The sequence below is a fragment of the Syzygium oleosum genome, unplaced genomic scaffold, assembly GCF_021117445.2.
Source record: "Syzygium oleosum isolate NSW1041296 unplaced genomic scaffold, Sole_v2.1 Sole_v2.23, whole genome shotgun sequence".
Classification (NCBI taxonomy): domain Eukaryota; kingdom Viridiplantae; phylum Streptophyta; class Magnoliopsida; order Myrtales; family Myrtaceae; genus Syzygium; species Syzygium oleosum.
The window spans coordinates 6,326,337-6,342,012 of NW_026607507.1; the positions used below are offsets into that span (position 1 = coordinate 6,326,337).

The window sequence follows — 15,676 nt, forward strand, 5'->3', positions numbered from 1 at the left end:
AATGGGCAAGAAGCAGCTTAAGTCACCGACCCCTGATCTTCTTTGATTCTTATTTAGTTTTGTGTTATCACTTCTGCACTTCCATAGAGTTTAGGTGACAATTTTTTCGTTGAAAATGTTCGAGGCCTGAAAGTGAAACTCAACCTTGTTGATATAGGCGGCGGCCTCGTCGTCAATTATTCCATGGTGAAAGAAGAATTTGCTTAAAATGATGGTAAATTCCTACCTTATGACTAAGGAACTACGATTATGATTTCCAAAATATATACTATTTCCTCTTGAACAATCTTAAAGATTGAATGTATAACCAGATACTTGAAAGATGCCCGTGTATGGCACTGGATTATGTACCTGTGATGCAATTTCTTTTTCAGCAAATGAAATAACAGGCCAATTAACTTTGAATGAGCATATTCATCTTCAACAGTATGAAATGTATATCTTGTTTTTTAGTATTACAACACTGGAACAAATCACATAATGTCAACAACATGTGTCGAAAAAATGGTATTTCAAATGAAAATAAATTAAACAATCCACAAACCCTTTGGACACAAATTGATTTAGTCGTCCCAACATGAATCGTCTCTCACAGTAGCACCACCAGCAGACCACTTGAAGCAGCCAAGACCAAATGACTCCAAGTGCTGCTCAATTTAGGAGAAGAACTCGGCTTCGAAGCTGTTGCTGAAGATCCAGTTTCCGATGCTCCTGTCGGAGAGTCTGCAGCTGGGCTAATATCCGGAGCCGGTGCAGGCGCCGGAGTAGGAGGAATATCAGTTCCGAATATTGCTTCGGGAAGGAGAATCTTATCAATTTGGTAAACTGCAACAGGGTCGGTAGAATGCACACTGCTGCTAACTTTTGTATCAGTCCAACCTGAACTTAGATGCACCGTTCCAGTGATATCCGTAAAGTTGATACTGTATTCTCCACCTGCGAATGTGCTAACCGGGCTTATATTGCTGAGGTTCTTGAAATCGGCCAGAGTGTAATAATGAGGCAGGGCATGGAAGAGGCAGAGTGACTTGAGCTGGTCGTCAGTGAGGTTGGACAAGGACGGCTTCTTTTGAGATGCGAAGGCGCCGTCCTTAGGAACGAATAATGTAATGCCTTCCTCAGTATTGTTGGCTTGATTCTGGAAGGTGTCGATGACTTTGGTGGATTCAAGGTAGCTGAGGAAGGTGTGGAAGGGACCGGCCACGGAGAGCAAGTCCGTGAGGTTGACAAAATCTGGGGCCGGTGCCGGTGCAGGTGTTGGGCTGAGGGCAGGAGCCTTGGCGATCTGAGCATGTGATGATGGAGAAATCGACAGCAGGAGAGTCAAGCTGATGATGCACGTAAAGGGTAATTCCATTATGTTCTTGTAATTTGGGATGCTTCCTCCAATGCCAAGACTCAAAAGTTCCTGCAACAATGAACATGGAGGAATGTTACAAAGAGAGGACTGATCTTTCAGACTCTAGTCCAGAGTAAAACTCCACCTCCACCAACCTATAAGAAATATTACAAAAATCTTAAGCTTGAAGCAGAAAATGCAGTAAGAGAAGTTCTTATTGGCACAGATGCAGATCTGCTTTAAGCTAATTGATCGGAACTGAAGAAGACATCAGGCCATGTTTGGTCCAGCAACCAATTCCAAATGGATCTTAGGAGCTAGTTTCTGCAATTCTGTAGTCGTTGCTGGATAGAAAGATCCCGGGAAGCGAGAGAACAGTGGGAAAACTCGGATCAATCACCCTTTCAACTTTACAAAGATCTTTTTTTCTTTTTATTTATGAATATTCTAAGTGCTTTCTTTCTTTTTTCCAATTGGCAGCACCCTGCAGAAGGCTTTGCAGTAGAGCCTAGTCAACACTACCAGCAAAATCTTTAGACAAAAGAAGTTCGCAACCCAGATCTAGTGTCAATGTCAGCTCAAAGAAACGACTTGAACATAAAAAAAGAAAAAAAGATGCATGATAAAACAAGAATACACAGAAAGACAACCACAAACTATGACCAAAATGCCTGTAGCCATAGAACAAAAACACCAAACAAGTGCAATGCAGGAGGAGAGACGATGATGCTAACCTGACAAGGAGGAGTTCAGAGAGGCAATGAAGAAAGGAATGAATTATGGATTAGCACTGGACAATATATATATAGAGAGAGGGAGAGAGGCAACTAAAGGAGTTTTTAAAGTGGCAAGAAAAGAAAAAACTATTGGGATGGGGTCAAGTGTTTCTGGCCAGTGATGAGGTAAAGATAAGGACCTTTCATTGGCCAATGGGTTGGTACATACAACCCATGTGTTACATATTACATTGGGATATTCCAAAATATTGAGGATGTTCTTCCTTGGGGTTTAACATAACTCTTTTTGGCATTACTTTGTCATCAAGGACTTTGCAGGGGAAGGAAGATAAGCAAAGGGAAAAAAAGTCCACGGGTAGGGTGGGCTTTCTAAATCACTCTTCTTTCTTTTTTGTGCTTCTGTTTCAGACACCAGCCTTGCACTCTACCCCACGATTAAAGAAAACCATTCTCATTTCACAGCTTCTAGAGCTCACCATCTCATTGGAAATTCCGCGCATTCTTTCGGGTCGGACGTCGTACTAATGTCGGATCGTGTACAAAGTGCATCTGGCTCTGCATTTTCTCTTTCCCTTGTTTAGCAATTGGTAGGAGTTTACTACATACATATAGCTCTGTATTGGAGCTGATGGAGGGGGTGACATTTCAAATGCAAAGCTAGAAAGAACCCACGTGGCGTACACATGAGCACGACAGGTGAAGCGACCAACTTTTCTTACCGAAAAAGGGGAAAAAAAAATTCAAGGTTTGCAGTTCATGTCCCAGCTAAACCTTTCCTCATTACGCAAAAAACAGTCGGTCTGGTCAGACTTCAGAACAACATTTAACGGCAAGACAATAGGACAAAAGAAGAAGAAAAATCGACCCTTAATTAACAGCTTCGTCGTTTCCTTTAAATTTGGGTTAATATTCCGAAAATGGTTAATACCACGAAAAATCCTAAACTGGTACACTTGTGACACATTTACCCCAAACTATTTTTTTGACCATACAAAACCCCAAACTGGTACACCTGTGACAATTTTACCCTGAACATACCACAAAAAACCCCAAACTGGTACACATGTGACAATTTTACCCCGAACTAACTTTTAATATTATTATTTTTTATTTTTTTGAATTTTTTTGAATTTTTTCTTTTCTTTTCTTTTCTTTTTTTTCCTTCACCTTCAACCTCTGGCCGGTCGCCGGTCCGGCGACCGACCAGAGACGAAAGCCGGCGGGGGCCGCCCTCGCCCGATACCGGCGAGGGTCGCCCCTCGCCTGCGTCGGGCGAGGGCTGCCCTCGCCTAAGTCGGGCGAGGGTCGCCCTTGCCCTGGGCGAGCGAGGACAGCCCTCGCCCGACGCCGGCGAGGGCTACGGCGACCGGCCAGAGGTTGAAGATGAAAAAATAAAAGAAAAGAATAAAAAATCGAAAAAAATAATATTAAAATTTTAATTCAGGGTAAAATTGTCACATATGTACCAGTTTAGGATTTTTTGTGGTAAGTTTAGAGTAAAATTGTCACAGGTGTACCAGTTTGGGGTTTTTGGTAATCAAAAAAATAGTTCATGGTAAAATTGTCACAGATGTACCAGTTTGGGATTTTTTATGGTCAAAAAAATAGTTTGGGGTAAATATATTACAAGTGTACCAGTTTAGGGTTTTTCGTGGTATTAACCCTTCCGAAAAACCCAAAACTGATACACCCGTGACCTATTTTCTCCAAGGGTATCAATGGTTGGGTCTCCATCCAAATATCTTTGAACTAATTTTTTACCACGAAAAACCCCAAACTGGTATACATATGATAAATTTATCCTAAACTAATTTTTTGACCACCAAAAATCCCAAACTGATATATTTGTGACAAATTAAAAAACCCCAAACTGATATATTTGTGACAAATTTACTCTCCGTTAAATTAAATTAATACCACAAAAAATCACAAATTAGTAAAAATGTGACAAATGGAGAGGTAAAACCCCAAACTGGTAAACCCGTCAACTGCCACGTGTCATCCAACTCAGCAATTTGACAGTAAAATTTAACGAAAACTAACAAAGGGTAAATTTGTCACAGGTATACCAGTTTTGGGTTCTTTGTGGTCAAAAAATTAGTTTTGGGTAAATTTGTCATAAGCATACTAATTTGGGGTTTTTCGTAGTATTAATCCTTTCAATTTTTAGGACTGCCGACAATATTTTTTTTACGAATTTTCATAAACTACTTCGAGGCATCCTCTTTGCGATTTATGAACAGTTGAAACTCAAACTTACAATAGAACATACCACGATTTAAGAACATTATCAATATATCTAAATCGGTCTTTCTTTCTTGAATGTAAAATAAAATCGGTTCTTCTTTGTAACTAAGTTTTATAATATACTTTTGACCATATAATATCGTAATATCGTAAATTCATTCATTTTATGGTCCACGATGATATATAAACATGGCAAGTTCCATTTGAGATAAGTGACATCATACCTAATCAATCGTTAAACTTATATAGAAAGCTGAATTTTTTTTTCTTTTGATTGGATATAGAAAGCCGAATTTGTGGTGTAAAATCTAAGGGTTAACACCCCGGAAAAAAACCCTAAATTGGTACACTTGTGATAAATTTACCCCAAACTAATTTTTTGACCATCAAAAACACCAAACTAGTACACCTGTTACAGATTTACTCTAAACTAAGTTTTTGACCACCAAAAATCATAAACTGATATACTTGTGACAAATTTACCTTCCGTTAAATTGGATTAATATCACGAAAAATTACAAAATGATACACATGTGATAGACGGAGAGTAAAATCCCAAATTGGTACACTCATCAACTGTCACGTGTTATCCAACTCAGAAATTTGACGTTAAAATTTAATGAAAACTAGCAGAGGTTAAAATTATCACGGGTTCGTGGTCAAAAAATTAATTTTAGATAAATTTATTACAAGTGCATCAATTTAAGATTTTTCGTGATATTAACCCAAAATTTAATGCAGGCACACCGGATAAGCATTTTTGCTGGAAAACCAAATAAAAAAAGGAAATTCTAAAAATGCAGATCCGCATCTCCTTTTATGAAATCGACAGCCCCGCAGACATGCGAGAGGTATGGTTGGGCGCCGACACCATTCGAACTAAAAATATTATTATTTAAAAAAAAACAGTTTTTTTCCCTCTCTTTTTCCTTTCCCTTTTATCTATCTTTATCTATAAAATAAGAGAAAAAGGAGTACCTTACGTTCCACAAAATTAGATGAAAGTAGGTCTAAGAGTTTACCTCTTAATTCTTGACCGGGGGCTCTCCTTGGATCCTAATTGTTTCGATTAAGAGTTTACCGATAGCCATGGATGACCAAATATGGAGAAGCGGCAGCGTCACCGGGACGAGCGATGCCAACAGCAATGGACGGCCGGTAGCGTCACCGGCCACCGTGGCTCGTCCGAGGTCAAGGGGCTGGCCATGGATGAACGAGGAAGACAGAAGCTAGACAAAGAAAGTCCACATAATAATTTAATTAAATTCAAAACACATGTCAATTTTTAAATGGACGTGAAGCAAAAATACACACCACGTCAACTTTTGACATGGCACTCATAAATCACGACAAAATATGAATCCACATCGTAAAATACTAATGAAACAATAGTGGTGAAATACTTTTTGAATTCGATAATGATGATCGGTGGAGTAACCTTTGGTCATAATTTCAGGTATGAGTACTGCGTTCAACATGAAACTTGTGATTGGCTACGAAACAATCACGAGCTAATTGGATTCGTAGGAACATAAATGGTCCACCTCCTTCTAGAAATCACATCACTCTGTCCCGCGGTTTGCCAGTTGCTTTCGAGCGGTATTCTCCGATTCTTCCTTCTCCTTCGTTCATCTATTTTTATTTGATTTTTTAGTTACGCATCATGTCCGGGGCAAAAGGGCTGCTAGTCCAAACATTACGGCAAAGGCTTTGATTATGCAAACCTCATTGATTAGCCATGGGAAAACATGATGCTGAATGAACCTCGTGCTTGATTTAATCGATATAAGACCGAGCAGCTGTCGGTGCGCCGAAACTTGATTTGGTTGTTGGAGATTTGAGTCATGTTACTCAAAGAGAGGATGATCCGATGGGAAGAGCTGAGGAATCGCTTTCTCTTTCTTGCAAGCAATCGGACGTTAGTGTTAGAAAGAATGCATAGATTTCGACCACGGATCTGCGAAGGGCGTCGGACTTTGGACATAAGCGCAAACGGCGTCAACCCGACTTATCTTTGAGGTTGTTGTTTAGCGAGATTAATTACGTACATGCATAGGAATGTAGAATCGAATCGGTGCTATGATGAACATCGTATGAAGAGTTGGTCGTTCGGTTTGCATTGGTACCAAGAGCCATAATGGTTGGGAACTATGACATGATGGAGTCAAGGCAGATTTTGGGAGACTGTCGATCTAAGTAAGCCATGTATGAGAGTATAGTATGGGCTCGGGCTTCGCCATGGCCCATCGGCCCTACACCGTTTGAGATCGAAAGCCGCACCGACGTGCGTAGTTAGCCACGCAATGCTATCGACGCTAACAAGTCACGTCGTGTCATCTTACATTTTCATAGAAAATAAGGAAAATGTGGAGCTTCTTTATTGATTTCCTCGGAGTTTTGAGTTGCTTGTAATAATCACAAGCAAGTTCCTATTAATCGGTAGTAGTAATTTCTCCTCACAACAAAGTTACGACTTTTTTATATATTAAGGGTGATCGGTTCTCGGATGGTCTAGTATCTGAGTGAGAATCGGTGGCTCCCCCCATCGTCGCCATCAACGGAGCACCTCTTATGCTTCCAAGCTGAGCCACTCTTTCCGATGTCACTCGTGGTCGTTCTACTCATTGCACGTCCAGATCTGGGAGACTGTCGATCTAAGTAAGCCATGTATGAGAGTATAGTATGGGCTCGGGCTTCGCCATGGCCCATCGGCCCTACACCGTTTGAGATCGAAAGCCGCACCGACGTGCGTAGTTAGCCACGCAATGCTATCGCGCTAACAAGTCACGTCGTGTCATCTTACATTTTCATAGAAAATAAGGAAAATGTGGAGCTTCTTTATTGATTTCCTGGAGTTTTGAGTTGCTTGTAATAATCACAAGCAAGTTCCTATTAATCGGTAGTAGTAATTTCTCCTCACAACAAAGTTACGACTTTTTATATATTAAGGGTGATCGGTTCTGGATGGTCTAGTATCCGAGTGAGAATCGGTGGCTCCCCATCGTCGCCATCAACGAGCACCTCTTATGCTTCCAAGCGAGCCACTCTTTCCGATGTCACTCGTGGTCGTTCTACTCATTGCACGTCCGATCTGGCCTCGTCCGTGGCTCGCGAGGCGGCCATGGTGTGGCAAGCCTAAATGATGGATGAGTGGCTTAGCTTGGACGAGTCATTGGTCTAGCCTTGGAGTTGTGCCTCCGATTTGGCTTGTGAACTTCTAGATGGCGGGTCGTCCATGACCGCGAGTGACGACGGAGAGGGCTCAACTTGGAAGTGTGAGCCTGAAAGACTGCGCCGGCGACTTCGCTGGTCCAAATGTGAAGTCTACGAACTTCCATTTCTAGAGCTAGCGATGATGGCTCCTCCATGGCCGCAAGCGATGACGGAGAGGATGGAAGGGGTGGCTTGGCTTGGACGAGCGACACCGGCGATGACCATAGATGAACAGATTTCTTTGGACAACGAAGCGAAGAAGCTAACTCTCGGGGTAAGGAGCCATAGTGGGAGTTGCAAGTAGGGTTTTTTCAGATTTTTAAGAAATAATTTTTTTTAAAAATAATACCGGACTGAAATTCTCCGGTTTCAAATTTATGAACTAGTGACCTTGGAAACTGTCCAGAATCAGCCAGTTCAATCTAATTCGGATAATTTCTGGTCCGGGCGATTCCTAATCCGAATGATTCTTTTTGTTCAACCCCACTGTGTGTCAAGTAAAATCTACCTACCTTGATTGTTGACTTTTTACGTGCCGTGAAATCTTTTGTTCTACTTTTACTCCACGACTATGTTAAAACACCCATGCATCACTCATGCATCACACATGACGCGGCAAATCTATCAATCAAAACGTTTAAAGGAAAGTTGTGAATGTGCTGCCATGGCTTAGAAAGTAAAATTCCGATTGTCCAAGAAAAGTCCGACGCTTGCCAGAGATAAAAAATTGATTAAAAGGCTCGGTATATTTCGCAAAAAATAATTAATTCGAATTTTTTTTAAAAAAAAGATTATTCGTATCACTTTTAAAAATGAATAAACGAAAGATAATTCCATCGCTCATAAAAATGTTTAAACATAAGTCGCTGTCGATAACGAAAATATTTTTCATTGGTTAATCATTTTAGGCGATACGAATGATCATTTTCAGGAAAATATTTTTTTCGAATCATTCATTTACCGCAAAATGAACGGACCTTAATTTTTTGTTTCTTTTTTCAACTCCCATTTGTAGTTAGCACATTTTGATAGAAAACAAAGAAAATGGAGGAAATTTTGTATTGTATTGATCTGAAAAGAATACATGTACATTGGTCTATTTATAATGCTAGAAAGAAGAAAAAACAGGAAATAATATACAAGATTACAATTTCCCATTTTACTAAACTAATCACGGATTGACTAAATCAATCGAGTCCTCAATTAGGATCATCCAAATCTTCAATAGTATCAAATCGCATCTCCAACACTCCCCCTCAAGCTGGTGGCTTGTATATATCAAGGACGCCTAGCTTGCTCAATAGGTATGTGTGTTGTCTTTGACACAATGGTTTGGTGAAGATGTATGCAAGTTGTTTTACAGTTCCAATTCCTCTTGTTAGAATAATCCCTTCTCGAATCTTATCTCGAGTGAAATGACAATCCACTTCTATATGTTTCGTTCTCTCATGAAAGACCGGATTTGCCGCTAATTTGAGAGCGGCATCATTATCACAAAATAGTTCGCTTGGCCCATCAATTTGTACCCCAAGATCCGAGAGTAGACCTCGTATCCAAATTATTTCACAGACTGTCTTTGCCATAGCTCGATACTCAAATTCAGCTGATGACAGTGAAACGGTTGACTGTTTCTTTGTCTTCCATGAAATCAGTGATTTTCCAAGCTTGATGCAAAATCCAGTAATGGATCTTCTGGTCATTGGGCAAGTAGCATAGTATGTGTCGCAGTAGGCTGTCATCTTCATGTTGCAATCACGAGACAAGAATATACCAAGTCCTGGGCATCCTTTTAAATACTTCACAACCTTCAGTGCTGCATTCATGTGAGACTCCTTTGGACTGTGCATGAATTGGCTGAGTATCTGCACTGAATAGCATATATCGGGTCTTGTCATGGTGAGATATATTAATTTCCCAACGAGCCGCTAATATGCCGATGGATCCTTAAGCAATGGATCTTCGATGGATGAAGATGATCCCACATCATAGTCATGTGTGGTCAATTTTGTATTCTGCTCAATTGGTATAACAACTGGTTTACACCCTGACATTCCTGCTTCTGAAACAATTTCCAAGATGAATTTCCGCTGACTAAGGCTGATTCCTTTATCGGATCGAGCAATTTCAATGCCAAGAAAATATTTGGGAGGTCCCAAATCTTTAATGTGGAAAGTGGAGTGCAGATATTCTTTGAACTTCTTAATATGGGAGCCATTATTACCCATAATAAGTATGTCGTCAACATATATCAACAAATAAATTGATGAAGTGCCTCCAGTCCATGTGAATAGGGCGTAATCATGTTTGGAATGCTGAAAACCTGCATTTGTTAGTGCAGCAGTGAATTTGGCATACCATTGCCTGGAGGCTTGTTTAAGCCCATACAGGGATTTACGGAGGCGACATACACGAGACTCCCCCTGGCTCCGTAAACCCTGTGGAAGTTCCATATAAATTTCTTCTTCCATATCGCCGTGAAGAAAAGCGTTGTGGACATCCATTTGATGTAGTTGCCAATTACGAATAGCAGCAATTGATAGAAAGGTACGGACAGTTACCTCTTTGGCGACTGGAGAGAAGGTTTCATGATAATCAAAACCTTCTCGTTGCATGAATCCTTTAGCAACTAAACGAGCTTTGTATCGTTCGACGGAGCCATCTGCCTTGAATTTGATCTTGTATACCCATTTACATCCAATGAGTTTCCGATTAGGTGGTAATGAGACAATATCCCAAGTGTGATTCTCTGTGAGGGCAGTAAGTTCTGCCTCCGTCGCTTTTTGCCATCGAGGATCACTTGCTGCTTCATTGTATGAAGATGGTTCTTGTTCCTCTGAAATACAACTAATACAACACATATGTTCTGTTGATAGTCGACTAAATGAGACATATTAGGAAATAGGATATTGTGTACCTGGGGAACTCAAGGTAGAACATATGTAGTCCTTTGTCCAAGTCGGAGGACGAACATGCCGTTGAGAACGTCGAGGTTGCTCAGTTAATTTTTGTTCAAGAACTGGTGAAGATTGCACTTGAGTAAATTTTGATGGAGATTCCACTGATGAATCAACCAAATGAACGTCTTCAGATGATAACACGGGTGAATCAGCCACGTGATTCAAGGTATCCCTTATAACTGGTACAGAAGGGTTCGATGCTATGAGAATATGTTGGGAAGCCATAGATAAATCTTCGTCGAATAAGAAACGACGGTTGTCCGAGGATGAGAGAGATGATGAAGACGTCATCTCTTCAAAAGGGAAACTATCCTCGTGGAATATAACATCTCTGCTTATAAAGAACTTCCCTGTAGAAATCTCCATAACTCGGTACCCTTTTTTGAAGAGGGGGATATCCCGTGAAAATACATTGTGTGGCACGGGGATCCATTTTATCCCGATGGCCCACAGTTGTTGCATAACATAAATAGCCAAATATTCTAAGGTGATCAATTCCCGGCTCTTTTCCATAAAGCATTTCAAAAGGAGTCCGTCCATCAAGAATTCGAGTAGGCATGCGGTTAATTAAATAGGCTGCAGTGACCACACAATCTCCCCAATAATTTTCGGGAATTGAAGCTTGGTATTTGAGTGCTCGAGCTACCTCCAAAAGATGTCTATGTTTGCGTTCAACAATTCCATTTTGTTGGGGAGTGTAAGTGCAAGAACTTTCATGCAGTATCCCATGAGAGGATAGAAAAGATATGCAATCAGTAGTAAAGAATTCCTGCCCATTATCTGTACGAATTCGCCGTACAGATTTGTCAAATTGATTTTTAACTAGAGAAATGAATTTCGACAGATTGGAAAAGGTTTGATTCTTGGATTGCATAAGGAAAACCCAAGTGGCACGAGTATAATCATCAACGATTGTGAGGAAAAAATGAGATCCATCACGATGTGGGGTATGATAGGGACCCCAGATATCCATATGGAGTAAAGAAAATGCACTTTTAGCTCGTGACGTACTGATTGGGAAAGATGCTCGAGATTGTTTGACCAAAGGACATATTGGACACTTTGGATGAGGAAAACGCGCACTATGGCCCAAACGTTTATGAAGAAGGAGATTTTTATTACCAGTGGCTGCAATACAAGAAATGCTTTTGTTCAATAAATCTAAACCTCCTGAGCTATCAATCCAGAAATATAATCCTTGTGCAACATTACCCAAGCCCATCAGTTTGCCAGTCCAATGGTCCTGAAAGAAGCAATTTTCGGAACTGAATATGGCACGACAAGAATTATCTTCGCAGGCCTTTGAAAACAGATAGGAGGTTGAATTCAAAATCAGGAATATATAGGACATTTTTAAGGACAAAATTTGGTGATAAGAACCGTGCCAATTTTGGTAACATAGGTGATGTTCCCAATTGGAAGACGTGCTGATACGGAAGATTCTGGTCCTTTGTGAACATGGGAAAATAATTGCTCATTGCAAATTATGTGGTCACTAACACCCGAATCAATTATCCACGCATCAATAGAATTCGTCTCGCAAATAAGAGTACCTGAGAAATTCGCATCCTTGTCGTTGGCCTTCAACTGACTGAGAGCTCTCATAATATTTTGGTACCGGTCCTGATTAATTGTCTGATGCGCCCCATCGATATTTTGTGCTGAAACCTGGTAAGCGGAAAATTCTTTTTCCTTTTTGTCTCTATCATTCGGTTTTCCATGTAATTTCCAGCATGTATCAATAGTATGACGTGGGCGTTTACAATATTCACAATATTTACCTTTTGATTTGAAATTTTGCCCACTAACCTTTGATGATGTGGCATTTCGTGGACCGCTGGTTGTCTTATAAGCAGGCATCAACGTGGCCTGATGAAAACCGTTGGATTCGGTTGAGCTGATGGGAAAAAAATGGCCGTCTGATCTTGTCCGCGAATCCCAGCCGTCCGATTTCATTCGCTAATCCCAGCCGTCCATCCCAATGTTTTTAGGGTTTTCATCATTTTCCTTAGCTACAGAGGACTTTCGTTGAAGTCCAAAAGACCAGAGACTTCCACGGCTTTCATCTGCTTGTTGAGACCCAGAAAAGCCGAGACCTCCACGGCTTCTATTCATTGGTTCCGTCGGAGCAGCGCCAGATGGGAAAGCAGCAAGGGCGACGCCTTCACCTACCGTGCATGTTCGGCCGCGGCCAACCGTTGGCTTTCCTCTTGGACAGCCAATTGGAAGATCCGGCCAAGCGACGCATCGGGGTCCATGGCGAGGATTTGCGAGCGGAAAGGTGAGTAACTTTCGTTGAGGCAAAATGAGTCCTTTATATGTCGGAGCGTTTCTTTGGTCCTTCGCTCTTCGGCCGCCTCGAGCTCATTCCATAGCGAGAGTCGAAATCGGCGCGGCGGCCGACCGTGGTTCAAGGGACGCCGGTTCGGTTCCAATTTTCGGTGGGTATCGTCCGGTTCCGGTTCGTGTCGAACCGCCCACCCGCCCACCCGGACCGGTAATATAATAATAATATATTTATTTTTTAAAATTTTAATTAAAAAATTTGACCAAAAAAAAAAACTAGACACTCATAACTCTCTGCTCTCTTATCTCTGGACACTCATTTGATGGGTCCACTTGATTTATGGATGATGTGGTTAATAGAACCGATCTATATAGGAATTGTATGGAAAGTTATGTTCTTTTTTTTTCTTTTTGTTCCATTGATCCGATGTTGGTCCACATATTTTTTTTATTTGTCAAGGAAAACTTGGTGGGACCGGTTCCATGGACCCGCCGGAACCGGACGGACCGGCGGTCCGGTTCCGGGCGGGTCCATGGAACCGACGGCGTCTCTCGGTCCCAAAATTGAGGACCAACACGTGCGGGTTGGTCCTAGGGTTGGGGGTGGACCGGCCACCCGGACCATGCTCACCCTAATTGAAGCAAGCGATAACCGACAAGTTCCCTTGCTTCAATTCCGACAGAGCTGTATGAGTGAGAGAAAATCTTGGCTCGGTCAAGTTTTCCATACATTTCTCGGATATTATCCCAAATCGTCTTCGAGTCTTCAGTCGGTGGTAGTCCGGCTGCAACGTCGGGGGTCAAACAATTTCCGATCCATGTGCGGACGAGCTGGTTGCATTTGCGCCAGTGACGTTGTAATCGATCGTCGGATGGGAAGGGTACGGTTCCGTCAAGGAACCTATCTTTATCCTTCGTGACCAAGGCTCGCCGGAAATCTCGAGCCCAGGAGCTATAATTTTCTGGTCCGGTGAGTTGCATATTGATGAGTTGCAATTCGGGTCTGTCGGCCGGCGATGTATAGAGCGGGTCGCCCGGCTCCGAGCGGCCGCCGGGCTCCGGGCGGCCGCCGCTAGTCGGAACAACATAGGGCATGAAACCGGGTCCCAATACCGGGTAGGGATTTCCCCCTGGACCTGGACCCGAACCCGGCGTCGGCCCACTTTCATTGGGCTAAGCTCCGGGATTTGGAGCTCCCGTGACGTGTATTGGGCCTATAATTGATTAGGCCCGATGGCCCATGGACCTTGCACCGGAAACCATTGGACCGGTGGCCATTGGACGGGGCCGGGAATCTGAGCAGCAGAAGTGATAGCAGGATCCGAGTCAGCAGCTGTAGCAGAAGTAGGAACGGCAGAAGATCGTTCCTCTTCAGTTAAATCAATTTGATCCGAGGCTTGATTTTGAGGTGAGTTCGAACTGTCTTCCATCGAAGGGTTCTTGGGCATGGTATTGTTGATGAATTCCTTTCCGGTTGCTGATCTGTTTTGCAGGACTAAACTTGCAACAGCAAATCAGAAAAAAAAAAAACACGGAGGCAATTTGAAGGACTTTTCTGCGAAAGCTAGGTCAAGAAAGACCGCTCTGATACCACGACAGAAAACAAAGAAAATGGAGGAAATTTTGTATTGTATTGATCTGAAAAGAATACATGTACATTGGTCTATTTATAATGCTAGAAAGAAGAAAAAACAGGAAATAATATACAAGATTACAATTTCCCATTTTACTAACTAATCATGGATTGACTAAATCAATCGAGTCCTCAATTAGGATCATCCAAATCTTCAATAGTATCAAATCGTATCTCCAACACATTTTCATGATTTTATGTCGATTCACTCTATCAAATTTTCTCGTTCAAGATTGATGCAAACAACGATCATGAATCCATTGAACGTGAGCAAAGATGAGACGAAAGATCGATTTGATTTGATTTGATTTGATTTGAGGCGAAACCATTTGATCATGTCTTCTTCTCAAAGAGAGAGAGAGAGAGCCCCTCATTTCACTTCATCCCGCGTGTCAAAGGGGCCCAATTTGTCTCCACCCGTCGTCTCCATCTCCATCTCCATCGTCTCCTCCCGGGCCCAAACATGACGTGGATCCAGATCGGACAGATGCCTTTTCCAACGCGGTCGGCGCCGCGCTTGCCACGTGGCGTCCTCCCATTCGCCTGGAGCCCTGCGGTGGGGGCCCACATGGGGGCCCAGCTGGTGGTGGGCCCGCCTCCACCACCCAAAGCCCGATCAAGGTCATCCCCCCCGGCCCGCCGCTCCGCCACTCTGCCTTCGCAGAGCAAAGAAATTGTTCGCCCCAAAACGAGAAGTGAATTAATTATTCTCCTTTTTATCTTGCAATCGTCGGATGATATTTTGCCAAATTATAGCGTAAAATCATGGTTTCGGTACAATTCAAGCTTTCGAAGTGGCTTCTAGCGGTTTCGGGAATTTTCCGAAAATCAAGAAGCTCATCTGATTAATTTTTTCTGAATGTTTAGAGTGGTTCACCAGCATGTTCCATTGTGATCGTGATCATATCAAATTTCACATCAAACAAATGAGTCGGGCCATCTAGCACACGGAGAATACGCAAGACATTAACCAATCAAACGACTTTTTTTTTTTTTTTGTGGATCCAATCAAAGGCAAAAACTCTTAACTCCTTCCACGAGCACATTGGAAAACCCTTTGATGGTTTGCACGATGATGAATTCTCTTTCACTTGCTGAGTCTAAGTCTAAGCAAGATTGCCTCCCACTTACCTATTTGATTTTTTTCTCTATTCCCACCTTTTCTTTCATCTTTTGTTTCTCAATTTTGGGCACTTTTTTTCTTATCACGTCCTTTCTGACATGTATCAGAGGCACATGGTTGTGTCAATGTCAATGGCTAATA

At 42.0% G+C, this 15,676-nt stretch overlaps 1 protein-coding gene and 1 long non-coding RNA gene across 3 annotated transcripts; one reads left to right on the forward strand and one right to left on the reverse strand.

Moving 5' to 3' along the window:
* Window positions 1-394: 394 nt before the first annotated feature.
* LOC115680739 (fasciclin-like arabinogalactan protein 7) lies at window positions 395-2,225 on the reverse strand. Of its 2 annotated transcripts, none has more exons than XM_030604573.2 (2): window positions 2,074-2,225; window positions 395-1,408 (listed from the first exon to the last, which is right to left on the reverse strand). In XM_030604573.2, exon 2 carries the CDS (start codon window positions 1,355-1,357, stop codon window positions 590-592), a length of 768 nt encoding a protein of 255 aa, XP_030460433.1. In that variant the 5' UTR covers window positions 1,358-1,408; window positions 2,074-2,225; the 3' UTR covers window positions 395-589. The 2 variants fall into 2 exon arrangements, with proteins under 2 accessions (XP_030460433.1, XP_056177422.1); XM_056321447.1 differs by having other exon boundaries at window positions 395-1,494; window positions 2,074-2,213.
* An 11,731-nt stretch (window positions 2,226-13,956) lies between these two features.
* LOC130134740 (uncharacterized) lies at window positions 13,957-14,501 on the forward strand. Its single transcript, XR_008814266.1, has 2 exons — window positions 13,957-14,187; window positions 14,273-14,501. It is a non-coding gene; the product is annotated as an uncharacterized LOC130134740 (long non-coding RNA).
* The last annotated feature ends 1,175 nt before the right edge of the window (window positions 14,502-15,676 follow it).

Bases quoted from the DNA above. Each gene is read 5' to 3' on its own strand.
- LOC115680739 (XM_030604573.2), bottom strand. From the start codon at position 1,357: ATGGAATTACCCTTTACGTGCATCATCAGCTTGACTCTCCTGCTGTCG.